The 13,582-nt window shown below is 47.5% G+C and overlaps 1 protein-coding gene across 2 annotated transcripts in view; it reads right to left on the reverse strand.

The window, feature by feature from the left end:
• Positions 1–3,669: 3,669 nt before the first annotated feature.
• The window catches only part of LOC119965396 (cationic amino acid transporter 2-like), a 51,336-nt gene continuing 41,423 nt past the window's right edge, over positions 3,670–13,582 (reverse strand). For both annotated transcript variants that reach the window (XM_038796118.1, XM_038796117.1), the window contains 5 exons: positions 12,298–12,400; positions 12,028–12,200; positions 9,944–10,110; positions 7,015–7,123; positions 3,670–4,047 (listed from right to left, as the gene is read on the reverse strand). In XM_038796118.1, coding sequence (XP_038652046.1) covers positions 3,929–4,047; positions 7,015–7,123; positions 9,944–10,110; positions 12,028–12,200; positions 12,298–12,400 — 671 coding nt within the window. In that variant the 3' untranslated portion in view covers positions 3,670–3,928. The remainder of the gene's footprint in view (positions 4,048–7,014; positions 7,124–9,943; positions 10,111–12,027; positions 12,201–12,297; positions 12,401–13,582) is intronic.

The raw sequence follows: 13,582 nt of genomic DNA on the forward strand, positions 1-13,582 counted from the left end.
CCCCCAATGCCGGTCTGTCTCTCTCTCTCTCCCCCCCCCCCCCAAATGCCGGTCTGTCTCTCTCCTCTCCTCCCCCCCCCAATGCCGGTCTGTCTCTCTCTCCCCCCCCCCAAAATGCCGGTCAGTCTCTCTCCCTCCTCCCCCCCCCCCCCCAAAAACGCCGGGTCTCACCACTTCCGCAGCTGGTGAAACTGACGCGTATCGCGTCAGTCGCTGCTGGCCCCTCCGGGAATGGAGAAAAGCTGCCTAAAAGAAGGCCCCCACGCCGGAGTCATCTACACCAATTTTGCTCGCCGCAAATCGGCGTTACGACGGTCTGCAGAGAATTTCGCCCAGTGTCCAAAATTGCCCTTGGTGTTGGGTGGGTTACTGGGTTATGGGGATAGGTAATATGACAGTCTAAATATGCCAGCAATTTGGATGAGGGAATGAAATGTAAAGATTCCCAAGTTTGCTGATGACACTAAACTAGGTATAAATTGTGAGTGGTGAGGAGGCTGTAAAGAGGCTTCAAAGTAATTGAGGCAATTACACGGCAGATGCAGTATAACATGGAGAAGTGTGAAGTTATAGGAGAGTATTATTTAAATGGTGACAGATTGGGAAATTTTGATGTGCAAAGGGACCTTGCTCGCTTTTGTGCACCATTCATTGAACACAGGTATGCAGGTGCAGCAAGCAGTTATGGCAAATGGTATGCTTGACTTCATTGGAAGAGAACTTGAGTACAGGAGTAAGGTTGTCTTATTGCAGCTGTACAGGGCTTTGGTGAGACCATATCTGGAGTATTGTGTGCAGTTTTGGACTCCTCCATAAGAAAGGATATGTGTGCCACAGAGGGAGTGCAGTGAGAATTCACCAGACTAATTCCTGGGATGATTTGTTTGTTATATGAGGAGAGATCGGGTTGACTCGGCCTTAATTCACTAGAATTTAGAAGAATAAGTTTTTTATACATTGAAATGTATAAAAATCTGACAGGACTGGACAGACTGGATGAAAGGAATAAGGGTCACTGTTTCCAGATATGGAGTAGGCCATTGAGACTGAGATGAAGAGAAACCTCCACTCTCAGAGGGTGATGAAACTGTGGAATTCTCTATCCCATAAGGTTGTGGAGGACAAGTCCAAGAAACAAATGGATAGATATCTAGACATTAAAGGCATCAAGTGATATGGGGAGAGAGCAGGAGTGTGGTGTTGAGATAGAGAATCAGCCATCATCACATTGAATGGCAGAGTAGGCTCGATGGGTTGAATGGTCTATCTCCCCATATTTTCTTTGTTACTATGACAAGTGCCATTGCCCTGTACTGGAGGGTCCCAGAATGCAGCCTAGGTTCTTAGCACTGCTCCTTTGTGGATTTATTGGCACTGTGAGCAAACCTCGAAGAGTGGTGTGAATCCACCTTTTGTGGCCTCACTCAAACCTGAAGTCAACCTACCCGAGAAAGTGTTTGACTAGCTCTGAGTAAATGCACACCATCATTTTGTCAAAGTTCAATAGATGCGGCTTATGCCATATCATTTGTAGCTCAGTTGGTCGTGCTATCAGAACTGGATTCTCCGTCAGCGGGATCCTCCATTTCACTGGCAGCGCACTCACGTCCGCGGATTTCCTGATGGTATGGGGTACCCACAGTGGGAAACCCATGGGCTGGCTGGTGGCACAGAGAATCCCCCTGCCGGCAGGGGTGCCCCACAGCAGAAAGCAGGTGCGGCAGGATGGCGAATCCTGCTCACCTTGTTTCAGGTTCAATCCCAACCGAGAAACTTGAGGAAAACATCTAAGCTGATGTTCCTGTGCTGCTCTGTTGAGCTGCTGTCTTTTAGATGGTGGATACAATGGATCCTGTGGCAATATATTGTTGTAAACAATGTATACTATAAGTTGTAGTTATGTGTGAAAAAAGGTAAAAATGGTTTCACTTTCATGTAGGTTTTGTTTATAAACCTTGGTACCTGGGTATTTGGATAGGCCTATGACTAAAAGGATTCTCGTCCATTGGGTTTATTTGTATATGTGCATTTTAATGAGGTTTACAATTACTGTAGCGACAGTGATTCAGGGACACTGACATAGAAAAGACAGGAGACGAGGGAGTTTAGCATTCAATGTGTGTATTAGAGAGAGAAGCTTGTAAGCTCTCTGAAAAGAAAAACTGCAAAGGCTAGTGGGATAGTAGTTAATTGAATAATCTTTTTTTAAATTTATAGTACCCGATTCTTTTTTTTCCAATTAAGGGGCAATTTAGCGTGACCAATTCACCTGCTTTGCATTTCTTTGTGGGTTATGGGGGTGAGACCCATGCAGACACAGGGAGAATGTGCAAACACCACACGGACAGAGACCCAGGGCCGCAATCGAACCCGGGTCCTTGGTGGCATGAGGCAGCAGTGCTAACTACTGCGCCACCGTGCTGCCCAAGTTGAAGAATCATTCATGGGATTCAGTAAAGTGATCAGTTTAGAGGAGGTGCCTTGGAAGACTGAGTTTAGCAAATTAATTGGTTTGCTCTGCAGTTGAAGAAACAGTGAGTTTAGAGTACAGTTTTGGGTGTCTCGAGGAGAGATACAAATTGGGTGAGAACCATCAAGTGAATAGTCAAGAATTTACCAGAAGAAAAACATTTGCAACTGTGCCAGTCCCAAGTGCCTTTCAGTCAAGCTAATGGTAACTCTTAACTGTTTTGTGACTGTAAAGATATTGCATTGGTAAAGGAACAATGGGAATTTGAATCATCTCCTTGTGTTGCGATCTTTCCAACCTTTTGTCTGGTGTAATATTTTCTTGTTTTAATAAATATTTTATTCTTTGTATTAAAAGTTCACCAGCAGACTCCTGTGAATTTGTTCAGTAACTTTTCTCTGTGACTTCTGCATGAAAAGTTAGGATCTATCAAGATATGTTTCACACTGGCATCTGACTTGTCCGGTATTAAAAGCAGGTGGGATTGCAACAATCTCAAAGAAGAACTGGGATGCTCTGGCCAATGTTTATGCTTCACCTAAACATGCTTCATCGACAACGGATTAACTGCTCATTGTCACATTGTTGTTTGTGGGAGCTTGCTATGCAAGAATTAGTTGTTGCATTTTCTACATTACTACAGTGAGCCATCCTGAGGTTGTGAAAGCTGCTATTTTTACACGCAAGTCTGTCAATTTTGAAGAGAAAGCTGATTGATCCATGGTTCTTTCAGAATTGACTTTATGTACAAAACACTGAAGGTTCCTTGCCCACAGAATGACTTTTTTGAGAAAACAAAACTTGTCGATTAACGAAAAAAAAATCAAAAATTGAATCCTCCTTGCACAGTAACCCTCTTTTATGCCTCAGCTTTTTTATTGTGTGACATTGAACTCTTACAGCGCAGTTCTTACCTTAGGTTTTTGTGTAATATTTAAGTGATAGTGGCATTGAATGTTTAATAATCAAATCTTGTTTGTCAACAATCATATGAAGAGCCTTGTGGCTGGTTAACTGCATTTGGGACACTCTGTGGGGAGACAGTGGTGTAGTGGTGTTGTCACTGGACTAGTAATCCAGAGACCCATGGATCTGGGGACCTGGGTTCAAATCCCACCAGGGCTGATTTGAATTCAATAAGAATTTGGAATTAAAAGTCTACAGGTGACCATGAAACCATTGTCGTAAAACCCATCTGGTTAACTAATGTCCTTCAGGAAAGGAAATCTGTTAGCCTTACCTGGTGTGGCCCACATGTGAGTCTAGACCCCCACAGTAATGTGGTTGACTCCCAAATGCCCTCAGGAATGGGCAATAAATGCTGAGCCACCCAGACCAGAATATAGGAAAAAAATACAAATGGAATTTGTTGTTTTTGTAAAGGAACTGTGTTGCCACCATATTCAGTTTGTTGAGATGTAGTCATCATTGACTTGTCCTTGTTAGGTCACTGGTTCCTTAAACTCTTTCATCCTCAGCTGGCTTTGCATTTTCAAATGGACTTGGGAGAGAACAATCTCGATGATGCTGACCTTCCAAACTGTGCCGAATGCCATAGCAAAAATAGATCAGTAAACCTGTCAAATAATGTGAAAAGTTTACATTTCAATATTAATAAGTCAAGGGGCAGTCTGCCAGTAACAAAGGAGTTGAATTCAACTCTCTCCTTCCAACATAAACAGGGGCTGATCTCGTGGCCTTGTGTCACTTCCAGCCTTAATTACACTGCTGCAGCCATCATCATCTTGGGGAGGTCCTGAGTTTGGGGGGGGGGGGGGGGGCAGGAGACTAATTGTAAAATGCAGATTGAAGCACTGTGATCTCTACTGGACTGTAACTGCAATTTCAAGCTAGAAATGGTAATGTCAATCTATTTACAGGGCACCAATGATTGTTTTCCTGCCTCTGAATTAAAAGCTGTGGTTTCAAACCCCTCTTCAGAAATTCAATAATCTACTTTGGATAAAGTGCTAAACTGAGACCCTGGGCGGAATTCTCCGACCTTGCGGGGTCGCCCGGGGCCAGCGTAAATCCCACCCCTGCCGTGGCCGGAATTCTCCGCCACCCGGGAATCGGTGGGGGCGGAATTCGCGCCAGTCGGCGGGCCCCCCGTGGCGATTGTCCGGCCCGTGATGGGCTGAAGTCCCGCCGCCATCAGGCCTCTCCCGCCGACGTGGTTTAAACCACCTCTGGTGCCGGTGGGAGCAGGCGGCGCGAGCGGGCCCCGGGGTCCTGGGGGGGCGCGGGACGATCTGATCCCGGGAGGTGCCCCCAGGATGGCCTGGCCCGCGATCGGGGCCCACCGATCGGCAGGCGGGCCTGTGCCGGGGGGGCACTCTTTTTCTTCCGCTGCTGCCACGGCCTCCACCATGGCGGAGGCAGAAGAGACCCGCTCCACCGTGCATGCGCCGGGGTGACATCAGTGGCCGCTGATGCACCGGCGCATACGCGGACTTACGTCGACCGGCGAAGGCCTTTCGGCCAACCGTGGCGCCGGTCGGCGGGGCGCCAAAGGCCGTTCGCGCCGATCAGCGGAGCGGGAGCCACTCCGTCATGGGCCTAGCCCCTAAAGGTGCGGAGAATTCCGCACGTTTGGGGAGGCCCGATGCCGGAGTGGTTCTCGCCTGCCCGGACGGAATTCCAGATTGATCCCAGGCCCCGAAACCTCCCTCGGGGGCTGGTGCCCCACAATCCTAGTGCCTCACGGAAATACCCTCCGTGCCTTTTCGAACTGCGCGGAGGGGCTTTCTGTACGGGCTGCTGCTGTACACCCTTCAACTCCTTACCCACGCCCGTCATCCGGACACGCCATGGCATGCCTTATTGCCGTCCGGCAGGGGAGGTCCCTACTGGAGGTCCCTCTATGAAGGAGTCCAACCCCTCAATCTTGCGGACGTGGGGTGGAGGGTGTTGCATGCAGCAGTGCCATACAATCACCGATTGCACCGGTTCACAGACTCGCAAGAAGCCTACCATTTTGCGGTCTTGTGGAGTCCGTGGACTATGTCTATGTTACATGTTTTAGGCAGCACTCCCTTTTCAGTTTTCTAACCAATCCTTTGCTGGAGTTTTGTTTGCACTTCAGTCCCACGCTCCTAATCTACAGGCACCCGGTACGGAGAGGGGCGGAGAAGGCGGGGGGCCTCCTTGTAAACCTGGGCCTGGGCCTGGCGAAGCGCACCATTTAGAGGTCCAGGCAGCGGTCAACCGAGGGGATTGTCTGGCCAGACTCTCTGCCCCTCTTCCGCGACTCTATTCGCGGCCAGGTGTCCCTGGACAGGGAGCATGCGGTGCCCACGGGCGCCATCGAGGCCTTCCATACCCTGGGTACCGCAGGAATTGGGGTGCTTTATTGACCCCTTTAGCTGCACTCTTATTTGATGCTTTATAAGTTTCCGTTGATCTTTGTTATGTTTGGGCAGTGCCCCTAACAGGAGCGGCCCTTTTTTGCTTTGTCCCTCAGTTTGTTTTCCTTTCTTATGTTTTGTTGGTGGATCTCAAAAGAGTGGCCAATCCACCTATCCTGCACACCTTTGGGTTGTGGGGGTGAAACCCACGCAAACACAGGGAGAATGTGCAAATTCCACACGGACAGTGACCCAGAGCCGGGATCGAACCTGGGACCTTGGTGCCGTGAGGCAGCATTGGTACCCACTGCGCCACCTTGCTGCCCCACAAAGTTTCATTTAACGCCACTCCTAAGACATCATCTCTCTTTACTGCAGTAATTGACTCCTTAACTAATAATGCAATATTCTCTCCCTTCTTTTGCCCCCTCCCCTGATCCTCCTGATGATTCTGTAGCCCGGGATATTGAGCAGCCAATCTGCCCCTCCCTCAACCACGTCTACGTGATGGCTACTATATCATAGTTCCACGTGTCAACACTCATCCTTAACTCATCCATGTTACATGTAATACTCCTGGCATTAAAGTAGAGGCCATTCAGCCTTGTCTTACTCTCCTGAAACTTACTACTGCTGTATTCCCTCTGACCTGAGTGCTTCTCTATGTCATATTGTGTCCCTAGTCTGCGAACAGTCTGCGTCCATTCTCTTTGCCAAATGAGTTTAAACTCCTCCCAACAGCACTCGCAAACCCACTAGCAACGATGTTAGTCCTACTCTGTTTCAGATGTTGAGCGTCCCCCTTGTACAGCTGCACCAGTTCATTGTTGGACCAGCACAATGCCATCCAACCTCCTGCATTATTTCAGAAAATGTTGAGTCTCCTCTCCAAAGGTGAACTGTCAGCCACTGCCCAGTGTTCTGCCCTATCTTGTGCCAGCTGGGTTGTCAGTATCAGCGGCGGTTCTGCTTTCAAACTCCACTGCTGTGTACGTTCGTCACATGCGACACTGAGTCAACATAGCTTTTGCTGAAGAAAATCTCACTGTATCTGGTCTTGAACAGCCTAATTAAACGTGCCCGAGCAAATCAATTCAAAATCATTTGAAAGGAACTTTCTGGTCCCAATTAGAGAATATGGAGTGATGCAGGTTCACTGAAATGCAATATTAACTTTTTAAACTGCAATGATCTTACCGAGTGCCATCCAAACAGAGAGGCGAATCCATGTGTCTGCACTCAACTGCATCATCAGGTAAATGTTTACCAAAATACTGAACATTGGCAGGAATGGTAGACAGGGCACCTTCAAATACAGAAAAACATACAAATCAGGAAATATAGATCTTCTAATGGTGCAATCCTCCCCTGTTATACTTCAAACCATGATCAACGTGTTAAAATTAATACTAAAGCATTCTATTGAAGGTTGTTAATAAAGATAAACTTGCATTTTTAGTTAATGCCACAAGCATCAAAACAAAAGTTATAGCTACTTGTCTGAACTTTATAGCATTCCTCAGTTACTCAGTTAGTTTCTAAATAAATGTAACATTTCTCAGAGCTCCATGGACAATATCACCTCAAATAATAGAAAGCAAAAATGAGGAGGTGCATCCTGTCATAATTGAAGAGTATCGCTTTGTCTCTGTAATAGCTTCTAACTGTGATACCCAATTAAATACAACCCACAGCTACCAAATCGCTCAGCAACAATAAGTTCAATTTATATAGTGCTTTTAATGCAGCAGAACATTCAAAAACACTTCCGAACAGCATACCAACCACAATTTGCAAGCAAGCCACAAAGGGTATGTTAGGAGAGGTAATTAAAACCTTGCTCAAAGAGGTAGATTTTAAGGAGTATTTTAATGGAGGAGAGAGAATGAGGGAGGAGGAGAGATTTAGGAAAAAGTTTTCAGAGCTTGGGGGACTATAATAATAATAATCTTTATTAGTGTCACAAGTAGGCTGACATTAACACTGCAATTAAGTTACTTTGAAAATCCCCATAGTCGCCACACTGCGGCGCCTGTCCAAGTGCACTGAGGGAGAAGTCAGAATGTCCAATTCACCTAACAAGCACTTTTGGGACTTGTGGGAGGAAATCGGAGCACCTGCAGGAAACCCGTGCAGATACAGGGAGACAGTGACACAAGTGGGAATCGAACCTGCGACCCTGGCGCTGTGAAGCAACAGTGTTAACCACTGTGCTACCGTGCCACCACTACTAGGTAGCTCAATGGTAGTGCATTGGAAATAAGGGATGCTCAAGAGGCCAATCCTACAAAAGATTGTAGGGCTGGAGGAGATTGCAGAGATGGGAAAGGGCATGGAGGGATTTAAAAAGAATAAGAATTTAGGAAATAGAAGCAGGAGTAGGCCATTCCGCCCTTTGAGCCTCCTCCACCATTCAACAGGATCGGGCTGTTTTACTTCTCCTACATTTTCCCATACTATCCCCATATCCTTTGATTCCCTCAGCAACCAACAATCTTTCAATCTCTAACTTGAATATACTCAGTGACTGAGCCATTGCCAGACCAGGAGCCACTGTAGGTGAGAAAGCTCAAGGGTAATGGGTGAGCAGGACTTGATTCGAATTAAGATATGGACAGCAGAGTTTTAGATGAGCACAAGTTCACAGAGGGTGCAAAGTGAGAGGTTGATCAGGAGATAGAATCATAGAATTTATAGTGCAGAAGGGGGCCATTCGCCCCATAAAATCTGCACCGGCTCTTGGAAAGAGCACCCTACCCAAGCCTCCACCTCCACCCTATCCCCATAACCCAGTAAACCCAACCGACACTAAGGACAATTTTGGACACTAAGGGCAATTTATCACGGCCAATCCACCTAACCTGCACATCTTTGGACTGTGGGAGGAAACCGGAGCACCCGGAGGAAACCCACGCAGACACGGGGAGGACGTGCAGACGCCGCACAGACAGTGGCCCAAGCCGGGAATCGATCCTGGGACCTTAGAGCTATGAAGCAATTGTGCTAGCCACTATGCCACCATGCTGCCCCAGATCATAGGAACATTGGAGTCTTGAAGTAACAAGGACATGGATGAGTTTGGAGCAGATAAGCTAAGGTAGGGCACATATGGATGTTGCTATGAAAGTGAAATTAGGTGGTTTTGGTGGGCGAGAGGTTATTGAGATTGAAACGCAGTTCAGGGTCAAATAGAGCACCAAGATTGTGAACAGCGGCTCAGCTTCAGACAATAGTCAAGGAAACAAATGGAGTCAATGGTTAAAGAACATAATTCCTGTCAAGCCTTCCCAATATTTAATTGGAACTTTCTACTCATCCAATAATGGATGTTGAAAAAAAGTCAGAGGCAGTGGATGGATAGTGAGAGATGGTTGCAAAGTAAACCTGGGTTGAGTCAGTGCATCTGTGAACCCAATATTGTGTTTTTGGATGATGTCATGGGGGACAGCATGAAAGAAAAAAACAGGAGGTGAACTCGAGAGGTAATGATATTGGATTTGAAATGCCCAATATAAACGCAAGTAGTCGAAGGGCAGACAGTGACATAGTAGAGATGTCACTGGATAAGTAACCTAGAGGCCCAGACTAATCTTCTGGGGGCAAGGATTCATGACAGCTCCTGGAATTGAAATTCAGTCTCAATAATTGTTAGAAAATCCGATCAGGTTTATTAATGCCCTTTAGGAAAGGAAATCTGCCATCCGTACCTGGTGAGGGCTATAGGTGACACCAGACCCACATTAATGGGGGACTCTTAACTCTCCTCTGACCCTCACAGTTATAACAAGCCATGACAGAAGAGTCAAAATAATGGCAATGTTTCAAGAGATTCTCTCGACTAGTAAGAATGAACAACAAGTGCAAGCCTTGCCAGTGATTCACACATCCCAAGAACGAATAAAGAAAATTACCGTAGTCTTATTTATTTGAAATTCCTCCATTCTTAAAAAGATAATTTTTTCGTGGTGACTATTAAAAATAAAACTGGTGAGGTAATTTACCACGTTAAGTGAACTGTTTAATCAAGAAGTGTTTTCCTCCTGAGCTGACAGTACTTTTAGTTGGCAGTCTATCATCATCTGGGACGATGGCGAATTTACTTTATTTATCTCCACCGTCACCTTACCAAAAATGAAGCTTTCACTTTGTTTTGTGGCTGCCTCCAGATGATAAACGTTGTAACTGCTGATATCAAGAGGACTGGCACCAAGCAACCAATGCTCCCGGTCTCTGCTGCTACGATAGATTCCAGCCGGAATTTGGCCATTCCACTTAGAATGCAACATAGGATGACTGAAAAGAGAGCAATTAACAGTCAATATAAAGCCTTAGCTTTCTAAGGGTTTAATTCCCTCGAACATAGAACATACAGTGCGGAAGGAGGCCATTTGGCCATTCGAGTCTGCATCGACCCACTTAAGCCCTCACTTCCACCCCACCCCCGCAACCCAACAAGCCCTCTTAACCCCTTTGGTCACTGAGGGCAATTTATCATGGCCAATCCACCTAACCTGCACATCTATGGACTGTAGGAGGAAACTGGAGCACCCGGAGGAAACCCACGCAGATACTGGGAGAACGTGTAGACTCTGGGCGGTATTCTCCCCCCCACCCCCACACCGGGTGGGGGAATCACAGGGGCGCCGCGTGCATCACGCCACGCCGCCCCAACTCCCGCACGTGATTCTCCCACCCCAACCACCCCGAAGCCAGCGGCGCGCGAATCACGCCACGCCGCCCTGACCCCCGCACGTGATTCTCCCACCCCACCCCCCCCGAAACCAGCGGCGCGCGAATCGCGCCGGGCCGCTCGGAGAATTAGCGATTCCGGATGGGCCGAGCGGCCGCTCCAACACGACAGGTTCCCGCCGGCGCCGTCCACCCCTGGTCGCTGCCGGCGGGAACTGTGCGGGAACGCTGATGCGGGCGGCCTGTGAGGGGGGGAGTAGGGGGGCTCCTTCACAGGGGGGGCCTCCGATGTGGTCTGGCCCGCAATCAGGGCCCACTGATCGGCGGGCCGGCCTCTCCCCCCCGGGCCTACCTCCTTCTGCGGCCGGCCCCAGAACACCGGTGCCATGTTGGTGAAGGGCCGGCCCACGTAAGAAGTTCCCCGCGCATGCGCAGGATGGCACGGCCCAACTGCACATGCGTGGGTTGGCATGGCGCCCATTTGCCGCTGCGTAGGGACGCTGGAGTGGCGTGAACTACTCCAGCGCTGTGCTGGCCCCCTGTGGGGGCCAGAATAGGTCGTGCCCGGGACCTGTTTGCGCCGTCGTGAAACGCGACGGCATTCACGACGGCGCGGGCACTTAACCCCGGTAGCCCTCTGTGTTTATCTTTTAATTAATAATTTTTATTGTCACAAGTAGTCTTACATTAACAGTGCAATTAAGGTACTGTGAAAAGCCCCTAGTGGCCACATTGCGGTGCCTGCTCGGGTGCACGGAGGGAGAATTCAGAATGTCCAATTCACCTGACATCACGTCTTTCAGGACTTATGGGAGGAAACCCACGCAGACACGGGGGAGAGCGTGCAGACTCCACACAGACAGTGACCCAAGCGGAGAATTGAACTGGAGACCCTGGTGCTGTGAAGCAACAGTGCTAACCACTGTGCTATCTGAATGCATTACCTGCAATTCATGTAGCACATGAAGAGATTTAATGTGAACAAGCTGTGTGCTAGAAATAGTGCACAGCGGAAGTTAATCCCCTCATTGCAATACTGCTTAAAAAGTACACAATTTTATTTAACTCTGCAAGAAACAGAGTGGGTGAGCAGCTAAAAAGGAGCGTGTCCGTTTCCTGGGCCATTCTCGTCAATCCCTGATGTTAATTGTGCTGGTATTGAAGACGGGTGAGGCACCTGGCAGCGACGGGCGAGGACCCCTTGTGAAGACACAGGTAGGACCTCCATGGCATTGTAACTGGCGAATGAGTACAGGTAGGGATCATCCATCCCATCGTCATCCCAGCTGAGAAGTGAGCAGGGCACAGCAACACCCGACGCTGGGGTAGCTACAACCAGGTATGAAGACCAAAACAACATTTCCACTTGTCTATCAAACGTCCCATTATGCTGCCAGGAAGATCAGCTGTGATATACACTTCTATCTCACTGCAGCATGGTCCAGGTAATACAGCATTGTTTAGCATGTCGTTTGATTCTAGAGTGACTCTTATACTTTGTAATACTTTTTGAGTACTCACCTATTAGTGCGACACAACATGTAACAATATTTGATGACTGCTGTGTGGCGAATGGAAGTGGAATTACCAACGAACTAAAACTGAAACCTCCCTGAGGGGCCTCTGTGGTCTGTCGACTTTGCTTCTCTTCATTCAGTTCTACGTCAACGTTCTTACTAAAATTTGGTTGGTACCTATTGCATTGAACAAAATATTTTTTGTTGATGAATGAAACCTGTGTCTGTACATATATGGATTGATCTCTCAGCTGCCTGGAAACAGGACTTTTACCTCAAGATAATGATACATGATGCCACCAAAGTATAGGCCAGAAGTGTTCCGATGGACATCATGTCAACCAATGTCTTCAGGTCAAAAAGGCATGCCATTACAGCTAAAAGAGAAAATGAAGCAATAATTTCAAAATGATTTCTGTTTTACGTGGTTTAAGAAACATACATTGAATATACGTAAGTAAATGGATAACAATTCGCTCTCGATGCGGTGAACTCTTCAATCTCCTCAATACAGATGCACTATAGAAAGCATCCTATCGGGCTGCATCACAGCCTGGTATGGCAACTGCTCGGCCCAGGACCGCAATGAACTTCAGAGAGTCGTGAATACCGCCCAGTCCATCACACAAACCTGCCTCCCATCCATGGACTCCATCTACACCTCCCACTGCCGGGGGAAAGCAGGCAGCATAATCAAGGATCCCTCCCACCCGGCTTACTCACTTTTTCAACTTCTTCCATCGGGCAGGAGATTCAGAAGTCTGAGAACACGGACGAACAGACTCAAAACAGCTTCTTCCCCACTGTCACCAGACTCCTAAATGGCCCTCTTATTGACTGACCTCATTAACACTACACCCTGTATGCTTCATCCGATGCCAATGCTTATGTAGTTACATTGTATATCTTGTGTTGCCCTATTATGTATTTTCTTGAATTTTGTTTAATTCCCTTTTCTTCCCATGTACTGAATGATCTGTTGAGCTGCTTGCAGAAAAATACTTTTCACTGTACCTCGGTACACGTGACAATAAACAAATCCAATCCAATCCAATCCAATATTCAAGAACATGAGATAGTCTGGAGCAAGGTCACCTTTCAGTCCATCAAATCTACTCTACTCAGAGTCTGCATGTGGCTATTTCATCTGACTTTCTCTCGTCCACTATCAATTATCTGCTTTGCAGGTCTCTGAGATTGTTTCCCTATTTCCACTGAAATTATTTTGAGTAATGCTAAAGTACTTAGAATATCACCCGCCCCTCCACCACCATCACTCTTGATTATTATTCTGTGTTCCTGCCGAAAGAGATGTACATACCCAGAGTGATGGCAGCACATTCTCCTCATGTCTGCGTGGGTTTCCTCTGGGTGCTCCGGTTTCCTCCCACGGATTAGGTGGAGTTATGGGGTTCAGGCAGGGAAGTGGGCCAAGGTAGGGTGCTCTTTCAGAGGATCAGTGCAGACTTGATGGGCTGAATGGCCTCCTGCTGCACTGTAGGGATTCTATGCATCCCACATATTAGGCTCTTCTGTGATGACCTCCTCAACACTAAAAA

This window comes from Scyliorhinus canicula, chromosome 4 (assembly GCF_902713615.1).
Source record: "Scyliorhinus canicula chromosome 4, sScyCan1.1, whole genome shotgun sequence".
Lineage (NCBI taxonomy): Eukaryota > Metazoa > Chordata > Chondrichthyes > Carcharhiniformes > Scyliorhinidae > Scyliorhinus > Scyliorhinus canicula.